Raw genomic sequence first — 22,782 nt, 5'->3', positions numbered from 1 at the left:
GTAATGATGCCCAGACCCCTCACCCCCCTAGGCAGCTCTGCAGGTGTAGGCACACAGTCCTTCTCCCATTCTAGGACAGGTTGCTGGTGGCCATTTTAAATCATTCCTGGAGAACCCCTTTAATATGTGGTGTGTGTAGCTATGTCTTACCATTTTTTAGGCTGATATAGATTATATACTATGTTATTATGTAATATATTCTTCTGTATTAGAGCCTCAGTTATTGTTTGTGGAGTGTGAACATGGTACCATGAGGCATGGTAGTACCACAGCAGTATTTGATGCATCACATTATTCAACTATTTTGGGTCCCCGTGCAGGTGACTTTCCCTATAGACAGCCTAAGCAAATGTATGTAGAAGCCTGGATGTATTTCTGGAGTGTAATAATATTACAGGCTATAGCTACTAGAGAGGGGTTGTTGATCCAGGGAGTTATTCTGATTGCCTGATTGGAGTCGGGAAGGAATTTTTTTTCCCGTAAAGTGGGGAAAATTGGCTTCTACCTCACATTTTTTTTTTTTCGCCTTCCTCTGGATCAACTTGCACATTTTTGCAACCGTTTTTTCTGTCCCATTGCATTTGAAATGAAAAAAACTCAAATAACTAATCTTAAGAATCTCCTGCAATTTTGTGTCTACAGCTCCGATGCAAGCTTTTATGTCTTCATGGTTACAAATTGCAATCAGACCACTTGATTATGCCCCTATCTTTTGACAGTAGGAACTGTTAGGAGACAGATAGAAGGGAGTGTGACTGCAGAATATGACTACACTTGTTTGCAATCTACTACCATGGAGATAGGTCTTCCTAGGAGCTGTAAACTCAAAATGGCAGATTAGGCTACTTTCACACTAGCGTTCGGGTTTCCGTTCGTGAGCTCCGTTTGAAGGAGCTCACGAGCGGACCCGAACGCAGCCGTCCAGCCCTGATGCAGTCTGAATGGAGGCGGATCCGCTCAGACTGCATCAGTCTGGCGGCGTTCAGCCTCCGCTCCGCTCGCCTCCGCACGGACAGGCGGACAGCTGAACGCTGCTTGCAGCGTTCGGGTGTCCGCCTGGCCGTTCGGAGGCGTGCGGATCCGTCCAGACTTTCAATGTAAGTCAATGGGGACGGATCCGTTTGAAGATGCCACAATGTGGCTCAATCTTCAAGCGGATCCGTCCCCCATTGACTTTACATTGAAAGTCTGAACGGATCCGCGCAGGCTACTTTCGCACTTGCGCACTTGCGAATTTTTTTAAAGTTATTAATGCAGACGGATCCGTACTGAACGGAGCCTCCGTCTGCATTAATATGAGCGGATCCGTTCAGAACGGATCCGCCCGAACGCTAGTGTGAAAGTAGCCTTATCTAAGACAATTTACAAAGTTGGATTGTTTTTTGTTTTTCTGTTTTTTAAATGCAGTTAGTTTAACTCCCTTTAAGAAGCTATTGTGATTCTTCCAACTTGCCTTCCAAGACGTAATTAAAACCCACATGAACCCACGGTTATATGCTATTCCTGTAGGGCAGGGCTGGCCAACCTGCGGCCCTCCAGCTGTTGTAAAACTACAACTCCCACCATGCCCTGCTGTAGGCTGATAGCTATAGGCTGTCGGTGTTTGCTAGTTTTGCAACAGCTGGAGGGCCGCAGGTTGGGCATCCCTGCTGTAGGGGATGGTGGGACAGAAATTGTTTCTGTGATATTTCCTACACATATACATATTTTCCCTGAATTAAAGGGCTGTTCCACCAAGGACGTTTATTGCTGATGGATTGGGGATTTTTTTTTTCTTAGATCCTGGATTTGCTCCACATCCAGAACCCTCTGACAGCTCGACAGTTTCAAAGAGTCGCCACTGAAACATTTTTGAAGATGGGGCGGGAGCAGTCTCAGCTGGCAGAGAAATATCTAATTATGCCCATGCTGAAACCCTTACTGTATTGTACCACAACAGAAGCAGGTGAGAACCATTCAGTCCAACTGGATGAGTGCCATATCCAAACCTAGTGTCATGCAATGCAAAATGCAATTTTTTTTAAAATAAAAATGAAACCAGTTCAAGGGGTTCAGTGTTTTAAGTTTAATAATGCCCCCTCAGTTACACAATATAGATACCACATCCAGTTTAGTCAGCTTGCTTGTTGCATGCAGGCAGGATCTACCACACTAAAAAAAAACTACTAAAAGTGTTGTTGAATTCTATTTTCTACATAATTTATACTGTATCTTCTAATGTAAAATGCCCCTCACCAGTGGCGTGGTGTACCTACTATGGAGGCAGACCTGTAGCTGCTATAGGGGCAGTGGGCTTCTTCTCTTCCCAGCATAAATCCACCACATTTTCCTGCAGCGACCATTAGGAGGAGCTCTGTCCAAAGAGATTTTTACAGCTTTCCTTGCATTTAATGGTAGCTGTTTAAATAAATTCCTATGCACTGAGCTCCCCCTAGTGGTGACTGCAGGCAGCCGGTTTTATAACATATTGTGAGGGGAAACCGCTCACACAATATATTATTTATTGAACAGGTGCTTTATTATTAAAGTGCCAGTTACACCTTTTCTTTTGCAAAAGTTGGGCAAAGTGGGTGATGCAGAGAACAATGTTTTTTCCCCCCCAGTTAATAAAAGAGAAAGTGGGGGGAGGGATGGCACAGGGGGCATTTGAATGTTGCTTCTCCGGACCACAGCTTTTCTTATATACAAGCAAAGTTTTTTACCGTCTTGCTGTTCTTAATAATATGAGGTGATCCTGAACAGTGTGCCCCTATTAAATCCATATGCCTTAGTAGGACGTATGGAAAGGGGATGTATATAGAAGATTGTAAGAGAGTATATCAGTGTACTGTGATATGTCTGAATAGAACATTTTCTCACTTTTGTTTAACCTCTTCTTAGATAAGGCTCCAGACCCTGGAGAGACGCTGGTGTCTGAATCTGCACTGTCACAATGTATTGAAGACATTGTTAAGGTACGTGGTTAAAGGTTTTATCAGAAGTATTTGGTCTACTATGTTATTATCTGTGGTTTAATTTACAGATCCATTGCTTCCATCAGCAACCACCCTTCAGCACTTCATATTATATGCTCTTATCGTAAGAATTTCATGTCCCCATCAGATCAGTGTCTACTTTCTAATTGACTTGGAAGAGGCAATTATATGTGTGTGTATAAATATATATATATATATAGTTATTGATGTGGATGGGGATTTGTCAGAACAAAAGAAAAGTGCTGATGAGATGCTACCATGTTGGCACAGAAACAGGTGTAATCATGGCATTGGCATCAAATATAAACAGGAATGGAGATCACTGGCAGTAGGGATCAAGCCTTTATGAATATTGGATAAAAAGTATGTCACTCATACACAAGAGTTTATTGATTTTTCTAAAGAAAGAATTTAAAGGGAGTCTGTCATCTGCAGTATCTCACTGAGGGCAGCATAGTGTAGTGTCAGACTCTCTGATTTCGGCGGGCTGTCATTTCTATGATAGCAGTCAGGACTTATAGTACTGAATTGCGGAAGCCTGCAGTGCACGCCAGTGCTGTGAAGTGGATGAGACACTCTACCCCCTGCACGACGAGGGGCAGTTTTCTTTCCTGTTGTGCATAGCTGCTGTGTTTGGTAGGTCAGTACTCTAAAACCACCGACTTTCAGAAGTGACAGACGGGCAGCATAGTGCAGGTGACAGGTTCCCTATAAAGTCTCAAGAAATAAGGAGTCTTCCTACTGTCTAACTGTCGGTGTTGCCATTTGCAGGTGTTCGTAGTGGGCAATGATCCCACAGTTGCCATATTGAATGTCAGCAGACAACTCCTCTTGGTCATCTTTTCCTTGTACTGTTTTGCCAGGCAGAATGCATCCCACATACGGTAAGGCGACACAAAGTACAAAGACGGTTGAGGCATTCAGATGTTGTTGGATAGCTGCAATATTAAAACACATTGAAAATTACAGGTAGTTGGGATGGCTAAAGTCCTGTGGATTATCAGACATTCCGAATATCGGTTGGTTATACAAAGATATATTATTAGTCTGTAAAAGTCTATATAACCTCCTGCAGAACTTTGTGTATCAGCAGTAGGTTCAGTGGACTTTCAGGTGGTAGATTAAGAGAAATTTAATACATTTGAGATTGTGTTTTTTGCAAGTCACATATTCTTTTATTAATAGCTCTGAATGCCTTATCCGGGAATGTGCAGTAAAGGTGTCCTCTTCTATGCTGTTCCATTGTATTTGGAGGAAAACATAGTGCAGCATGAAGCTGAAATTACAGAACCTGATGGGGCCACCATGTCACCCAGCTGTCAGCCTGAATTCTGTTCTTCTGCTCCTATGATGGAACGGGAGAATTTCTAACACAAATGTGAAGGTTGTAATGTTCTTAACATCTATAGCAAAAGACAAGTTAATGCTATTCATTCCTCACAGCTCAGCATGCCAGGATATCCTCCTCTGGTTTCTAGAGAAGTCCGACAGAGAATCGGCAGTGTCAGCACTGGCAGGATTGAGTGGCCTGGAATCCTCTCTTCCATCTCTGCCTTACTATAGCTATATCAAGCCTGGGAGTGAAGGAGGAGCAGTGATCGCTATACGGGAAGACCGGAGGTGAGAGGTGGCTTTTTCTTACCATATAAAAAAAACAGTATTGTTTCTGCACAAACTATCAAGTATAAACCGTCTCTAAATAAGCTCCTGTTGAGACTCCACCACATCTAATATTCCCCTATACAAACAGTGCAGTTGGTTCGTGATATAAATCACTCCTACCTTGTTGTACCTCCGATAGTCCAGTTGTGGTAAAAGCTCCAATGGCTTAGCTCAATCCCGGAGTCCTTTAGAGGCAGTTTAGTTCTTTCTTTCAGATGGAAGCATGCCCCGGCCGGCAGCACGCCTCCTGTTTGATGCTCGCGCTCCTGTATGGAGTGGGGTGATGTCACAGTTTCCCATTTCAGCTTTTGTAGCTGTGCTCAGGTGACGTTTATACTTGATAGTTTGCGGAGAAACAATACTGTTTTTTTATATTGCAATTATCTTAGTCAAGTGCGGTACCGTCAGTTTCCTGCAGCACTATCATTTTGCATTTCGGAATAGCACCAGTGATCACAATTCTTGTTGCTTTATGTTACTACTTTTATTTACCACACGATAAGTAGGGTGAAATAATTAGGGGTTACCGCTTCACTGAACCTTTAGCACATCATATTCATTTAAAGGAAATCATCTCTATGGGTATGTTCACACAGCAGATTTTTAACAAGAATTTTGGCACTTTTCTGCATACCGGTATGTGATTTTTACAGTAATATTATCCCTGTCTTTTACATTCTGAAGTAAAACGTTTGGAGGAGCATAAGAACCCTATTATTTAACCAATTCTATCATTTGACTTATTCTTCCAGCGAAGATGATGAGGATGCCTTGTATGACAGGGTGACCGGGGAGCAGTGGAGATTGCAGTGTTTAGCGGATTTACTCTCCATTAATCCTCACACTGGCCTAGCAGCTGATTTCTTTCTCTATTGTCTTAAGGTAACTCTGCACCACAAAACTACCAAGGCTCCTGTTTTAAAGAGACTCTGTCAGCATGATCAACCCTATTAAACCAGGCATACTGCCTGGTAGGGCTCATTATGCTGATTCAGTCCTGCACCCAGGGGGCAGGACTGAATTCTTGTAGCACTGCTTTTGTAACCGCCTCTGTGCCCAGCACACTACCTACTCCCTTTGATTGACAGTGCTAGACATCAGCAGGCTGAGGGCAGAGTTGTTTCCTAGAGCTGTGTCCTATACTGTGTCCACTGTATTCACCCAAAAAAATAAACTGTCAGATGAAATGCAGAATGTAAAAGTCAATTTCCCATTAAAAGTGCCCTGTCTGACCCAGGAAGAAGTACAGCGGCGTCTTAAAAAGATTAAAATAGACAAATCACCAGGAACAGATGGCATACACCCCCGTACCCTAAGAGAATATAGTAATGTCATAGCCAGACCCTTATTTCTCATATTTAAGGACTCTATAATGACAGCAAGTGTTCCACAGGATTGGCGCATAGCAAATGTGGTGCCAATAATCAAAAAAGGTCCAAAAACAGAGCCCGGAAACTATAGGCCGGTAAGTTTAACATCTGTTGTGGGTAAACTGTTTGAAGGTTTTCTAAGAAATGCTATATTGGAGTACCTCAATGAAAATAAGCAAATAACGCTATATCAGCATGGCTTCATGATGGATCGGTCATGTCAAACTAATTTAAGCAGTTTCTATGAGGAGGTAAGTTCTAGACTTGACTGCGGCGAATCAATGGATGTTGTATATCTGGACTTCTCCAAAGCATTTCACTCTGTACCACATAAAAGGTTAGTATAAAAAATGAGAATGCTCAGACTGGGAGAAAACGTCTGTATGTGGGTAAGTAACTGGCTCAATGATAGAAAACAGAGGGTGGTTATTAATGGTAAATACTCAGATTGGGTCACTGTCACTAGTGGAGTTCCTCAGGGGTCAGTATTAGGCCCTATTCTCCTCAATATATTTATTAATGATCTTATAGAAGGCTTGCACAGTAAAATATCAGTTTTTGCAGATAACACTAAAGTAGTGTAAATTAATTAACACTGAAGAGGACAGTATACTGCTACAGATGGATCTGGATAGATTGGAGGCTTGGGCAGAGAAGTGGGAGATGAGGTTTAACACTGACAAATGTAAAGTTATGCACATGACAAGGAATAATGCAAGTCATCAGTACATACTAAATGGTAAAACACTGGGTAACACTGACATGGAAAAGGACCTAGGAATTTTGGTAAACCGCAAACTAAGCTGCAAAAGCCAGTGTCAGGCAGCTGCTGCCAAGGCCAATAAGATAATGGGTTTCATCAAAAGGGGCATAGATGCCCGTGATGAGAACATAGTCCTACCACTTTACAAATCACTAGTCAGACCACACATGGAGTACTGTGTACAGTTCTGGGCTCCTGTGAACAAGGCAGACATAGCAGAGCTGGAGAGGGTCCAGAGGAGGGCAACTAAAGTGATAACTGGAATGGGGCAACTACAGTACCCTGAAAGATCAAATCAAAATTAGGGTTATTCATGTTAGAAAAAAGACGACTGAGGAGAGATCTAATAACTATGTATACATATATCAGGGGTCAGTAGAGAGATCTATCCCATCATCTATTTATCCCCAGGACTGTGACGAGGGGACACCCTCTGCGTCTAGAGGAAAGAAGGTTTGTACACAAACATAGAAGAGTATTCTTTACGGTAAGAGCAGTGAGACTATGGAACTCTGTGCCTGAGGAGGTGGTGATGGTGAGTTCACTAAAAGAGTTCAAGAGGGGCCTGGATGTATTTTTGGAGGGTAATAATATTACAGGCTATAGCTACTAGAAATAGGTTGTTGACCCAGGGAGTTATTCTGATTGCCTGATTGGAGTCGGGAAGGAATTTTTTCCCCTGAAGTGAGGAAAATTAGCTTCTACCTCACAGGTTTTTTTTTTGCATTCCTCTGCATCAACTTGCAGGATAACAGGCCGATTTGGATGGACAAATTTTTTTTTTCAGCCTTATAAACTATGTTACTATGTTACATATCATATACACCACTTACTGCAGCCTTATACATTGAGAAGAGTGTCTATAAATAAAGCAGTAATATGTATTAGTATTCTAGGCCTAGAAAACTAATACATATTACTGCTTTATTCTTAGGCGCAATATCTGATTATAATGAAACCAGTAATATATATTAGCTTTATAACTATAGAAAACACACAGTCCTCAATATAATAAGGTTATATCCAGAAAGTAAGTCGTCAACCTTCGACACAAACTAGGTTTGAATATTGGGAGAGATTTTCAGATTTTTTGCTTCAAACATTTAACCCACAATAAAAATCTAGCCTTATATTGAGAATAATGGGGGACATTTGTGACCAGGTATGTGCCACTTTTGTGGCGTCTGTAACGTAACGTGAATTAAAAAGATTTGAGAATGAATATACTTACACAGGCTGTTAATGAATATATTTACTTAGTGTGATTAAATATGATAACACAAACAAATCACATACAGAATGATAAAAAGTAAATAAACATCACTAGCCTAAATGGAGTGTAGACTCCGTCGATCATGCTATAACCCAGGGCTGTCTACCACATTATAACACATGACCGACACCCCAGGGTGTACAAGAGAGATAGGACAATCATACTTACATCCTACCTAGAATGAAGAGCCTGGTGGAATCCCAATAAATTTGTTAGTTCAGAACACACTTACTCTTATCAGCCCCTCCTCCGGTGTGCATCACGCATGTCTCGGAGATCATTGAGGAATGTATTCTTATCAGCACAATGGCGGATGGGTACTATCTCTAACCCACTTCATTACAAGGAAAACTTGTAAACTATTACAAAGAGTATTAAACAGAATTAAATGGGACAGAACCAATCAGTACTTAAAGAGAGTCTGTCACCTACAGAACATGTTTTAAAATGATTATATAGCTCTGTGGGAGGCAGATCCATAACACTGATGGTACCCGGGTTTACGAGTGCCCAGGGGCAGAGAGTGTGCTGCAAGTGCCCAATGCTCCCCGCCTTACTTGCTCCTGACTCCTCCCCTCTATATTGTCCGGCCACCCCTTTATCATTGTGGCGTCATTTTCGTCTCCATTCATAATCCAGTGCCTGTGCGCTTAACTGCCAGGACAGGGCATGCGCAGTACATTGCCCACTGTGGGCCGAGGCATACCGATATGCAGTGCGCATGCGCCTGTTAATCAACGGGCCCGGCAGTGCAGCGCACAGGCTCAAATGGAAACGAGAATGAGGCAGTAAGGATTCAGGGCCGGACAATATAGAGGGGAGGAGTCAGGCGCAAGTAAGGCGGTGAGAACTGGGCACTTGCAGCACACCCTCTGCCCCTGGGCACTTGCGATAGGTAATTTGCATATCTTTAAAACTGCTTTTTTGGCACTTTAAAGGCTCTGAAAACTCAACCCGGGTACCATCAGTGTTATGGATCTGCCTCCCACAGAGCTATATAATCAGTTTAAAACATGTTATGTAGGTGACAGACTCCCTTTAAAAATACCCTTACAATACAGCGTCTATCTGGCACATATTCTGTGTCACACCATTGTTCTGCAGAATCTACTTCTTCGCTCATGTCAGGTCTAAAAAAAAGTGGGCAGCGGAGGGGCCGGTAGGCATGTCTCATTCGTTATTTTCGATTCCTGGTTTAGGCGTAGAAAATTGTCTAAATTTAAGACATCAAAGAAGCTGTCTTACATTTAGAATCAGCACTCTACATAAATTTGCTAATCCACCACCAGCTATAGGGCTTATAATGTGCCCCAATGTTTTTTATACTTAGAAAGCTAAAACACATTACTGGTTTGAAAAATAAATTGGGGGTTAGTCAGCACATCCCAGCACGCAGGTGCACGTTGCCATGGCTGGAAGCACAAAAGCCAAAAACAAACAATGCAACAGCATAAAGTAAATACAATAGTGCCATACTCACTATAGGAAATGTAAAATGCTAATTCTACGTTATAAATGTGAGATTCGTGGCAAATACATTACCATTGGTACCAATTTTGTTGTGCCTGTCTGCCAGCGTCGAGGCAATCTCTTTAGGACAGGAACCTAACACTAAATACTACATCCACTGGTGTCATACCGGAATTCAGGAAATGCAGGGTCCTGGTTTCTTTATGATCTTATATTGTACCTGTGGAAAAAAACTGTAATATGTTTTAAGTTTCTAAGTATAAAAAACACTTATCAATACAGTGAGGTTATAGGCTTTTAATATGGGTTAAATTAGAGAGAAAAAAACATATATAATTCTCTCCTGGGACGTCAACTTAGGATCTCTACATGCAAGGCTGACCACTTATCACCAATGTATAGCATTACCACATCGAGAAAGAGGGTTTTTCTATACTTAGCTATTACACATTACTGGTTCCATTATAATCAAATATTGGCCCTATGAATAAAGCAGTAATATGTATATATAGAAATCCACTCTTCTCAACGTGTAAGTTGGGTATATGATATGTACAGTGCATGCTGGGACACAGCTCTAGGGTACAGCTCTGCCCTCAACATGCTGATGTCTGGGCCTGTCAATCAAGTGGAGAAAGGCGGTGTTACAAAAGCAGTGCTTCAAGTATTCAGCTCCACCGCCTGTTTCTCCAACTTGCTCATTTGCATATAAATAAAAACACATATCTCTGCAGCTGTTTGGCATATAGACAAAATAAAGGTGTTGTTTTTTAATCAGCATAATGAGCCCTACCAGGCAGTATGCCTGGTTTAATAGGGTTAATCATGCTGACAGTGCCTCTTTAAATAGAATGTATTGTTAGAAAATGACATATTTAAATCATTGAATTATTTAAAATGTTATAATACTTTTATGATAATCTATATAAAATCAAATCTTTACATATTTTAGTTTTCACACTGGTGAATAGAGCATAGTAGAGTGACATTTCCTCTGCAGCTCAGTTGTCAGCTTTGCTCTGTAGATTGTGACGGGGTCAGCAGAGCAGGGAGTATTTAATAACGGCTCTGTTGAACTGCTGGAGGCAGGGCAGTAATACTTTGCTTTCTATAGACTATAGTTGTCACTTGACGAGTAGCATTTTTCAGTTTTTTAACTCCCATTCATCACAGCTTCTATAAAATACACACACACACTGCTATAGAGACAACACTGGAAGGATGTGTATGACTGTTGTTGAGCAGAGCAGAGCTTCTCAAACCTATTCTACTCAGGTCTAACCAGCCAATCCAGGAGCCATAATACTCCCTAGCAGCACAATATACCGCAGAGCAGCTCAACTTACCTCTATAGCAACGCAAACAAATACTTAAAGGGGTTGTCTCACTTCAGTAAGTGGCATTTGTCATGTAGAGAAAGTTAATTCAAGGCAATTACTAATATATTGGGATTATCCATATTGCTTCCTTTGCTGGCTGGATTCATTTTTCCATCACATTATATACTTCTTGTTTACTTGGTTACAGACCACACTGCAGTCCATCAGTGGTGGTCGTGCTTGCACACTATGGGAGAAAGCATCATCCTCTCTGGTGGCGAGGACCATGGGAGCGCACATAGGCTAGGGCTTTTTCCTATATTGTGCTAGCACGACCACCACAGATTGCAGGGTGGTCTGTAACCATGGAAACGAGCAGTGTATAATGTGATAGAAAAATGAATCCAGCCAGCAAAGGAAGCAATATGGACAATTACAATACATTAGTAAGTGCCCTGTATTAACTTTCTCTACATGATAAATGCCACTTACTGAAGTGAGACAACCCCTTTAAGTGCTGCACAAAATACCAGTACCGCCGAACAAATATCAAAGTGCAGTATAAAATACCTTCACAGAAGAGCCTAATATTACAGTGCAGCACAAAAAAATTCCCAGCAGGGCCAACCAAATACCTCAGTGCAGCACACAATACCTCCCCAGCAGCAGTAGTCCCTGGAGGATGTGCATAAACTACAAGTTGACTTGGACACTGTGTTTGGCCATTCATTTGACAAATTACATTCCTTGTGGATAACTAAATTATGCATCTGAGTATTCATAGGTGGAGTAAAACCTGGAGAGTGACTTGCACTTGGCGCGAGGACGTCAGCACTCTGTGACCTTATGCTGTGCACGTCATAAAACATTTCTCTCAGAAATGCGGACACATATGAACATGAGACCAACACAGATGCCTTCAGCTTCCAAGCGCACATGACAGGTCAGCCAGTGTCATAGGTACAAATCTGCTGACAGATGCCCTTTATAGTAAGTACCTCCTCACATAATGGACAACATGGGGTTACTGTTAGGCGATTGGGTTATTTACTATTAATATGAGGCACATGGAGGTCCAAACTGATGTGCCTGACATTAAGAGTCCATTCACACATCCGTAAGTGTTCTGTGGATCTGCAAATTGCGGATCTGCAAAACACTGGCAATGTGCATTCCGCAATTTGCGGACCGCACATGTCCGGCACTATAATAGAAAATGCCTAATCTTGTCCGCAATTGCGGACAAGAATAGGACATGTTCTATTTTTTGCGGATGCGGACAGCACATTCCGGCCCCATTGAAAATTAATGGGTCTGCACCCGTTCCGTACAATTGCAGAACAGATGTGGACCCGTTTTGCGGACATGTGAATGTACCCTAAGGCCTCACGCATGTGGTGAGTTTTGCAGTCTGCAAACCGCATATCCACAAAACTTGGTTGCGGACCGAAATTACAGTAGTATGATGGCGTTACTACAGTCCTGATCACTAAAATCATATTTAGCATGGCTGGATCTTAACAAGATTCCAAGTAGAGCTTCAACATGCAACAAGAAGAAATGGGAGTGAGACAAAACATTTTTTGAGCATTCAATTTAATGAAAACAACAAATAAACTGAAACACGTTGTTTTTCAGCTGATCAAAAGTTTAGGGCCACACCTCCCCCCCAAAAAAACTAAACCCCCCCCCCCCCCCCAAAAACAGAAATCCAACTTCCAAACATGAACTCAGTAATGAGTAGCTCCGCCGTTATTGTTTATCACTTCCAAAATTTGTGTGTACTGTAGCGGGCATTGTGTACTGTAGCGGGCATTGTGTACTGTAGCGTTGTCCTGTTGAAAAACCCAGTCGTTACCACACAGACGAGGGCCCTCAGTCATGAGGAATGCTCTCTGCAATATCTAGACATAGCCAGCGGCCGTTTGACACCCCTGTACTTCCTGAAGCTCCATTGTTCCACTTAAGGAAAAAGCACCCCAGACCATTATGGCGCCCCCTCCACTGTGGCGCGTAGAAAACATCTCAGGTGGGATCTGCTTGTCATGCCAGTAACGTTTGAAACCATCAGGACCATCAAGGTAAAAAAAATTCTCATCAGGGAATAAAACTTTCTTCCACCTTTGAATGTCCCATGTTTGGTGCTCTCTTGCAAAGTCCAAACGAGCAGTTCTGTGGCATTCCATGAGACGAGGTGTTTAAAGACGTTTTTTGTTTTTGAAGCCCTTCAGTCTCAGATGCTGTCTGATGGTTATGGTGCTACAGTCAACACCAGTAAGGGTTGAGGATCGTCCACTGTCTTGACGGACAGCCAATTGGATCCTCCGGCTCAGTGCTGATGAAATTTTTTGGGGTCTTCCACTTGACTTTTTTGTTCCATAACCCTCAGGATCATTTAAGAAATTCCAAATGACTGTCTTACTGCGTCCCACCTCAGCAGCGATGGCACGCTGTGAGAGACCCTGCTTAAGCAGTTCAACAACCCGACCACGTTCAAAAAGGGAGAGTTTTTTTGCCATCACAACGTGTGACTACCTGACAGAAAATGACAATGAATCCACATCTTTGCACAGATTTGGCCTTTTAAAGGCATGTGGTCCTAAAATTTGGATCAGCTGAAAAACAGCCTGTTTCAGTTTAATCGTTATTTTCAATTAATTGAATGCTCAAAAAATGTTTTGTCTCAATCCCATTTCTTCTTGTTGCATGTTGAAGCTCTACTTGGAACCTTGTTAAGATCCAACAATTTAAAATATGATTTTTTGCCATTTTTCAAGTGGTTTTAAACTTTTGATCAGGACTGTATTAATGGTAGGCACATGCTTTTATCAATTTAGATTTCCATGTGCCTCACATTATTAGTAAGTAATAATTGCAGACAAGATTAGGCATTTTCTATTATAGTGCCGGCAATGTGCGGCCCGCAAAAATGCGGAATGCACATTGCCGGTGTCTGTGTTTTGCGTATATGTGGATCCGCAAAACACATACGGACGTGTGAATGGACCCTTAATATGGATGCGAAACCAATGCCCAAAGTGTACAATTTTATTCGGGAGTTATGTGCAGCTTAGGTGTAAACCAACCGGCCAGACACAACTGATATATGGGAACACCCCTTCCAAGCACAGCAAAAACTGGGTGGATGTTCTCAGAGAGAATCAAGAGGGCACCATAAAAAGTATGTAACAGCAGTATCTAAATATCTGGATACCGATGCAATTTAATAATTGTTTGCATGAACTAACGTAAAAATAGGGGTATTATGTCGTATCCACACGATGTGCCACAAAGGTCCCACCTCTAGGAGTGTAAAAACAACACCTTTACCACAATACACCTACAGCCAAGGATGCGCCTCACAGATCAACCTGAAGGGAGCTGCATTGAGGTGACCGGAAATTTTGAATGCAGATTAGGATGTGACTGCAGATCTGACCTATATCAGTAATGTAAATGAAATAAGTAAAGTAGCTATTATATATCTATCTTCTCCTGACAGAAGATGTAAGGGGCTGTCTCTATATACAGTAGATTGTAGGCGACCCAGTGGAAATCCTCCTCCGCTGGAGGACTTACCTATCGCTTTCTACTTCAGTTCCAAAAGGACACGTGAGAATCTGACACTTTTTGCAATGCGATGGTTCTGATAAATCTCTGACACTATGGATTGTATGAAGATCTCTGTCATGTCTTGTAATAAGACCCTTGCTCCCATCCTATATAGAGGCTGACACCCATTACTGCAGAAGAGGAAAGCCCGGGCCTCAGTCCTAGTACAGAGGATAGTCTTTTAGATATAGAGCGTAAGCTCACACTTCGTTATCAGTCTGGAGAGAAAAAGCTTCAGCTTCTTCAGGTTTTGTCGGTGCTCTGTGAGAGGATCTCGGACTCCATTTTTACAGACGTCAAGCAGGTAAAGATCGATTCTACAGATCCGTTTAGTCTAAGCAGGGAATTGCTGTTCTTCTATTGAATGTGTCCTTATCTGTGTTCAGGTAGTGGAGTTTGTTTTGATGACTCTTGAGAGGGCCTGCACCAGTCTTGCCACCTCTGAAGGAGGTACCGTGGCATCTGAAACACTCAGCATGGCAATGGGACTCGTTGCTGCCATGTTGGGAGCTGTAGAGGTAAGTGCAGGAATTTGTACATTCTGGAACATAACCCTGAAAGGCTATCTCCACCTTTTGGTCTGCCTGACCCCTTTGTTCCTTTATGGTAAATTTAACTTTTAGTGACTTCCAGCAAAAATTGTTTAACCACTTCCCATCTGGGCCATTTGCCCCCTTCCTGACCAGGCCTAATTTTGCAAAACTGACATATCTTACTTCATGTGGTAATAACTTTGGAACGCCTTTATTTATCCAAGTCATTCAGAGATTATTTATGAAAACATCCCAAATTTACCCAAAAATTTGAAAAATTCGCAATTTTCTAAATTTCAATTTCTCTGCTTTTAAAACAGAAAGTGATACCTCATTAAATATTTATTATTTAACATTCCCCATATGTCTACTTTATGTTGGCATCATTTTGGAAATGTCATTTTATTTTTTTAGGACGTTAGAAGGCTTAGAAGTTTAGAAGAAATTCTTCAAATTTTTAAGAAAATTGCCAAAACCCACTTTATAAGGACCAGTTCAGGTCTGAAGTCACTTTGTGGGGCCTACATAGTGGATACCCCCATAAATGACCCCATTGTAGAAACTACACCCCTCAAGTTACTTAAAACTGATTTTACAAACCTTGTTAACCCTTTATGCGTTCCACAAGAATTAAAGGAAAATGGAGATCAAATTTTTAAATTTCACTTTTTGGGCAGATTTTCCATTTTAATCCAATTTTTTCTTTAACACATCGATGGTTATCAGCCAAACAAAACTCAATATTTATTACCCAGATTCTGCGGTTTACAGAAACACCCCACATGTGGTCATAAAATGCTGTATGGGCACACGGCAGGGCGCAGAAGAAAAGGAACTCCACATGGTTTTTAGATGCCATGTCCCATTTGAAGCCCCCTGATGCACCCTTACAGTAGAAACTCCCAAGAAGTGACCCCATTTTGGAAATTAGGGGATAAGGTGCCAGTTTTATTAGTACTATTTTTGGGTACATATGATTTTTTGATCATTCATTATAACACTTTATGGGGCAAGGTGACCAAAAAATTGGTTGTTTTAGCACAGTTTCTATTTATTTATTTATATTTACAGCGTTCACCTGAGGGGTTCAGTCAAGTGACATTTTTATAGAGCAGATTGTTACGGACGTGGCGATACCTAATATGTATACTTTTTCTCATGTATTAAAGTTTTACACAATAATAGCATTTTTGAAACAAAAAAATTATGTTTTAATGTGTCCATGTTCTGATAGCTATAGTTTTTTTTTATTTTTTGAGAGATTTTCTTATGTAGGGGCTCATTTTTTGCGGGATGAGGTGACGGTTTTATTGGTACCATTTTGTGGGACATACGCGTTTTTGATCACTTGGTGTTGCACCTTTTGTGATGCAAGGTGACAAAAATTGCTTGTTTTGACACTGTTTTTTGGGGGGTTTTTTTACGGTGTTCACCCGAGGGGTTAGCTCATGTGATATTTTTATAGAGCTGGTTTTTACGGACGTGGCAATACCAAATATGTCTATTTTATTTTATTTTTTCTATTTTTAATTTTTTTTTTTTATTCCTTACTTGGGGACCTTTTTTTTTTTACATGTGAAACTTTTTTTTATTTTATTTTTTTCAACCCTTTATTTTATTTTATTTTACACTTTTCGTCCCCCATAAGGTCATACAAGACCTCTGGGGGACATTTGCTTCACTTTTTCTTTTTTTTTCACTGTTGATTTCTCCTGTAACTGGGGCTGACATAGTAGCCCCAGTTACAGAAGAAATGCACCCCCCAGAGAGGCTGTACAGCGTGATTCTGCGCTGTACAGCCTCAGAGCAGGGCTGATCGAGGTCTCTGTAAGACCTCACACAGCTCCTGCACGCTCCGGTCCCGGCGGTCACATGACCGCCAGGCCGGAACAGGAAGCGCACAGCGATCCGGAAGGCAGGGACACCTGGGCACTGTCCCTGCCTTCTCTCTGGGTTGCCCTGCTGTCACTGACAGCGGGCAACCCGATCAGCAGCTGCACGATTAGCGTGCAGCTGCTATTTCTGAAAGGACGTTTTAAAACGTGCTTTCAGAAATAGAGGTCCACCCATAGGACGTTTATATCCTATGGGCGGACTTAAAGCCGTTAAAAGTGTTGTCCAGTACTAAAAAAAAACATGGCTGCTGTCTTCCCATAGCGTCACCAGGTTCTTTGTGGCATTGTAGCTCAGACCAATTCCAGTGACGGGTGTGGTGCTAATTTCTAACCCTTTACAAACCCTTAAAAGGACATTTTTGCACTCCATCCAGTTTGTTTAGATGCTGTTAGGAATGGCTTATAATAACAGTACCTTCACACCTTCCTCTGGATCAACTTACAGGATAACAGGCCGAACTGGATGGACAAATGTCTTTTTTCGGCCTTATGTACTATGTTACTATGTTATGTACTATGTTACACCCATTAAGAGCTCATTCACATGACTTTTTAAGGGTGCCGTAACAGCGTTGCGGGCTGCAATGCACGGGCACCGGCCTTGTGAATTTACTTGAATGGGTCCGCGATCCGCAAAAGATAGGACATGTCCTATCTTTTGTGATGCGGAGGAACAGAACCAAAAGTCCATGGAAGCGCTTCAGAGTGTTTCCGTGGGCTTTCAATCTGTGCCTCCACTCTGCAAAAAACAAGACATGTCTTCTATTTTTTGCTGTATCTTGCGGATCTCGGACCCATTCAAGTCAATGGTTTCGCATCTGCAGCATCGAGTGCACACGGCCGTGCCTGTGTATTGCGGACCCGCTGTTTGCGGTCTGCAATACGGGCACGGAGGCCTTACTAATGGACCCTAATACGAACAGCCCTGTAGGTCCCTGACTATTTGATTTGCTATATATAGAGCACAGTGCTTTTCTATAGGGCATATTGCGCTCTCCTAAAGCTCTACACTGTGCTGTTCTTCTGTCGTTCCACCTCAAAATTCATAAATAAATCGATAACTGATAACCTAAATTCCGTTACACACTGTGGTACTTCTCAGTCTGTACTGGTGGTGCCAGATTTTGTATGGACATGCAATTGACAAGGAGAATGGTAATGCTCAGTGACTGGTTTATTCATACATTTCCAGGAAGAACAGCAGAAAAGATGCAGTTCCGCAATTTTATTTAATAGGGAGTATTTTTTTTATAACAGAATTTTTTTAGGACAGCTGACGTGCCCTTGTGAAATTAAAGAGACCCCTAAAGTGCTAAATAGGAGGGGTGAAAAAAGTGCTTCCTAGTTCCGAGAACTAGCCAGTCAGCAGCATCAACATGTAGGCATACAGGTAACTATTCTACACGACTGGAGTTTTCTGAGATTCAGAAACTGATAGAAAAAAGGATAGGTCATCAATATCAGATCGGTGACTTCCGACACCTGGGACCCCACCTCTTTGAGGAAGCCACGGTTCGCCAGTTAGTACCAGGGCCTCCTCGCGGGTTACGCAATGCCGTCCATTGCATAGTGGCTCTGCTTTGTATCTTAGCTCAGCCCCATTTATTTGAATGGGATTGAGCTTCGCCTTGGCAAAGTGACTGATGAACGTGAACTTTGGCCTAGGAAGAGGCTGTGGTGCTCACTGGAGCTCAAGCAGATGATTGGCGGGGGTCCCAGCCAATCTGTTATCAATATCTGAATCTCAGAAAACCCTTTTAAATTATAATCATTGTAGTGTAGCATAAAGAAAAGGTCCAAGCAAAATGTATGCACTTTGTTATATGGAGTTTAGAGCCGTGTGGTGTGATACATGATGCTTCAAAGAACACAAGACAATGCCTGTGTTGTCCATCATTGCCAATATGTGTACTGCCTGGAGGTTTCCTTAAATTTCGGCTAAGGCTGCATGGGCTGGGCATACTTCCAGTGCCATCATGCAGTCCATAGAAATGCAGCGACTGTGAATAGTTGCAGAAGGGACAACCCAGTGGATGGAGAGTTCCATCCTCTCACAGAAGTTTCCGTCTGGTACTAACATCTTCTTACATAATTACTTTCACTCTTTTATACAAATGTCAGTAAGCCGGTGCCCGAATTGGGAGCATGTGGCACTGTGGGCACCATACTGGTTCTGGGCTCCTCTGTCAGTGATGCCACAACCGTTGTATATTACTGTATTATTCCGATTTATTTTTGATATGTTCTTCTACACAGCTGACCTCAGCAGATTTCGAATATTTGAAGCAATTGATTCCAGTGTTGGAAAAAGTAATGGAGTCCCACCCGGAGCCAGTCATTCAAGAGCTGGCTAGTGACCTGCGAGTTACCATTGCCACACATTGTGCTGTTCCCTTACCAAATAGGACACATAATGACAGTGACACTGAGAAGAAAGACACAAGACAGCAAAGCCTTAACAAAGATGCTGACCTACAGAACATACAGGAGATCCTAAGCTCAGCCAGAGATCCTGATGTACCCACCAGGGCAGCAGCTCTGCGCTTCCTCACTCGTCTCCTAGAGCAGAGGCATCCTCAGCTGACAGAACATCGGGAGCAGGTGATGCAGGTATGCTGGAACACATCTTATCCACTAGGTGGCGCTGTCTTCATATATTCTAATATGTTTTCCATTTGTCTCAGCTCTATGTGGAGAATTTAGAGCAAGAAGACCCCTTTGTGTATCTGTCTGCTATACAAGGTACGCTTACTCGCAGACGTGCTGTCCAGAAGTAAGATACACAATGTGAATACTGTGAATTTCTTAAATGTACCATGTGATCAATTCTTAATTCCCACTGATAGCTCTCAAAAATAGCCACACTCCTGGAGTAACAGAACAACATCCATTTACTGCATGTGGGTTTCCGTTTCTGTTCACATTCAAAATAGATGGAAACCACGACACAGTGCTGGATCGGCATCTCTGGTACTCAACAGACTCCATTAACTTATAATGGGGTAGGTTGGGGTCTGCTGATGCATTGCCAGCAAAACTAGCTATTTTTTGTCAAATATGATGGAATCTGTAACTGAGGCTCCTAACGGAAGTTCCAAATCAGATAAGAAGCCCTGCTAGGTAATTGCTTTAATCCCTGTTCCACCTCTTCATGTCTCCAGGATAGAGCGTGACTGTAAAGCCTCTTTCACACGACCATTTATTTTTTCCGTTTGTGGGCCGTTTTTTGCTTTCGATATACGGAACCATTTATTTCAATGGTTCCGCAAAAAAATGTACTCCGTATGCATTCCGTTTCCGGATTTCCGTTTTTATGTTCCATTGAAACATGTCCTATTATTGCCCGCAAATCAAGTTCCTTGGCTCCATTCAAGTCAATGGGTTCGCAAAAAAATGGAACACATACGGAATGTACTCCGTATGTTTTCCTCATCCGTTCCGTTTTTGCGGAACCATCCATTGAAAATTTTATGCCCAGCCCAATTTTTTCTATGTAATTACTGTATACTGTATATGCCATATGGAAAAACTGAACGGAAACACAAACGGAAACAAAAAACAGAACGACGGATTACTGAAAAACAGACTGCAAAATACTGAAAAAGCCATACGGTCGTGTGAAAGAGGCCTAAGGATGAGCTGTGTGGATTGATTTCCATGTGCGAAGCTTGTCCTTTCAGCCACATGCATGTGTGCTGAAATTGTTCCACCTTCATCCATGATGCCCAGCTCCTTAGGACCAGCTTTTGAGAGTATTTATAGTAGGATAATAGTACGCTGCTGACAGTATGGCTGTTAACATGGCTATATAAAGAGTAATTTAACTTCATCACCAAATTCTTATTTCACATGTCTACCTCGGGCCCATATACCTTGTGGGGGAAATCTTACATGACCACAAATACTGTTTCACTTTTTTACAAACAGGTATTGCTGTAATGTCCGGAGACATACCTGAGCGCATCCTGCCCATCCTCCTAGCACAGTATGAGAGTGCAGTGCCACCCAAGGCGAAGCCACCAGCTCCTGAGACTAGGCTGAAAGTAGGAGAAGCACTGATGAGATGCACACGGACTCTGGGTGAGTATATCGAGCGGGTCACATGGATAAATGCCTGCTGGACATATCTGTTTGTAGTAGTACCACCCAGCACTACAAATCTCATTGCTGATGGTCGGATGACATCACATGTTCTCGGAAGTTCTGTATTACTGAATCGTAGCGTCCTCAACAGTCCCCGGCCTTTTGGAATGTTCTACTATGTGTAACATCTTTACTTTCAAACAGGGAATGACTACCGTTTGCACCATTGGAGATATTTCCACTTCACTACCAGTAATGATAATATTGTCAGCTGTCAGCCACTGTACTTCTGAACCAGTAGAGCCAGTCTGCCGTTATTTGAGTATGCCTACACTGTGCAGTCATGGTTACAGCTGATTGTTTGAATATCGTCCCAGGGGATGGCCCATCTGGGACATTGATGGCATATTGCTAGGATATGCCATCGATGTCAGATAGGTGTGGGTCCCACCTATGGGACTTGAGCCAGCGCTCGGCTATTTTAGGAACTCCCATAGCAGTGAATGGATGGTGGTCACGCATGTGTGGCTTCTCTCTGTTCACTTCAGGCATCCCGTTCTGGAGATAGATGCGGGTCTCACGTGTGGGACCTGCCCCTATTCTGACATATGTCCCAGATGAAATACCCCTTTAAAGGGATATTCCCAGAATGACACAGGGTTTCTGACCACTGAGACACACAGCGATCTGAGACTGGGAGTCCTGTGTCCCCTGTTAGAATGAAGCAGCGGCTGTGGAGCATGCACATTTCTTTTCCATTCAAACTTTTTGGTATTATACTTTGCTGTCTTCAGCAGTCCCATATTGTTTGAATAGAGTGACTGTATGCTTGACTGCTGCTTTATTCAAACAGGGGACACAAGACCCCATTGTGATGATAAGTAGGAGTTCCCAGTGATATTGAGCTGCACTGCAGTAACCAGGGACAGCCACTACATAGTGTACAGAGCTGAGTAGTCTGGTTCCAGTGCCACAGTTACTGAAAACAGCTGATTAGCAGTGATGCCAGAAGGCAGACCCCTGAGCATCTAGTAATGCTGACCACCGATGCCGAAGAACCGCACCCCAGCAGCAAAACATTACCCCTGCTGCTTGGCAATGCCGCCCTGGCACTGGGCCCCACCAGCAGAGCACCACAGCAACAATGGCCACCACACACCACTGCACCATGTGAACAGTTGTCAAAACTCACCTTATCATATTCTCTCATGAACTCCTGATAAGCAGGAGCAGTGCTTACTCTATCAGGACATGGCCTGGCTGTTACTGACAGCCAGGCCCCTGCTGTAAGTGCCAGCATTGCTGAAAACTCACATGCCTGCAATTTAACATCTTAGATGAAAGGTTTACAGAGGGAGGGGGCTCCTCTCTAACTCCATCGGTCACTTTTTGGGGGTTTCCACTGTAGGGGTACCTAAAGGGTCTTCTGCTGCAGTTTGTCTGGCCGATCCTCGGCTTGCCTGCTGAAACAGCCTGCCGTATTGTAGCTTCCGCTGGTGTGAAGATAGCTTAAAATCAGTTTTAAGTAAGTTTTAAATAACTTGAGGGGTGCATTTTCTAAAAGTCACTTCAAAACTAAATTGTTTCATAAAAAGTTGGTTTTGGAAATTTTTCTTGAAAAAATTGTGTCTAAAGTTCTAAGCTTTCTAACGTCCTAAAAAAGATTAATGTACAAAAATGATGCCAACATAAAGTAGACATATGGAAAATGTTAAGTAATAACTATTTTGTGAGGTATCACCTTAAAAGCAGAGAAATTCTAATTTTGAAAATTGCTAATTTTTCCACATTTTATGTACATTTAAAAAAAAAAAAAAGATAAATAAA

General features: G+C 42.3%; 1 protein-coding gene across 1 annotated transcript in view; it reads left to right on the top strand.

Moving 5' to 3' along the window:
* Nucleotides 1-22,782, top strand: part of TANGO6 (transport and golgi organization 6 homolog) — a 48,281-nt gene that overhangs the window by 13,248 nt on the left and 12,251 nt on the right. The window contains exons 6-15 of the mRNA XM_044287862.1: nt 1,780-1,945; nt 2,881-2,954; nt 3,747-3,859; nt 4,419-4,595; nt 5,390-5,519; nt 14,560-14,748; nt 14,831-14,962; nt 19,129-19,482; nt 19,557-19,614; nt 20,800-20,952. Coding sequence (XP_044143797.1) covers nt 1,780-1,945; nt 2,881-2,954; nt 3,747-3,859; nt 4,419-4,595; nt 5,390-5,519; nt 14,560-14,748; nt 14,831-14,962; nt 19,129-19,482; nt 19,557-19,614; nt 20,800-20,952 — 1,546 coding nt within the window. The remainder of the gene's footprint in view (nt 1-1,779; nt 1,946-2,880; nt 2,955-3,746; nt 3,860-4,418; nt 4,596-5,389; nt 5,520-14,559; nt 14,749-14,830; nt 14,963-19,128; nt 19,483-19,556; nt 19,615-20,799; nt 20,953-22,782) is intronic.

Source organism: Bufo gargarizans, chromosome 3, assembly GCF_014858855.1.
Source record: "Bufo gargarizans isolate SCDJY-AF-19 chromosome 3, ASM1485885v1, whole genome shotgun sequence".
Taxonomy (NCBI): domain Eukaryota; kingdom Metazoa; phylum Chordata; class Amphibia; order Anura; family Bufonidae; genus Bufo; species Bufo gargarizans.
This window is presented reverse-complemented; position numbering and strand designations above follow the sequence as displayed.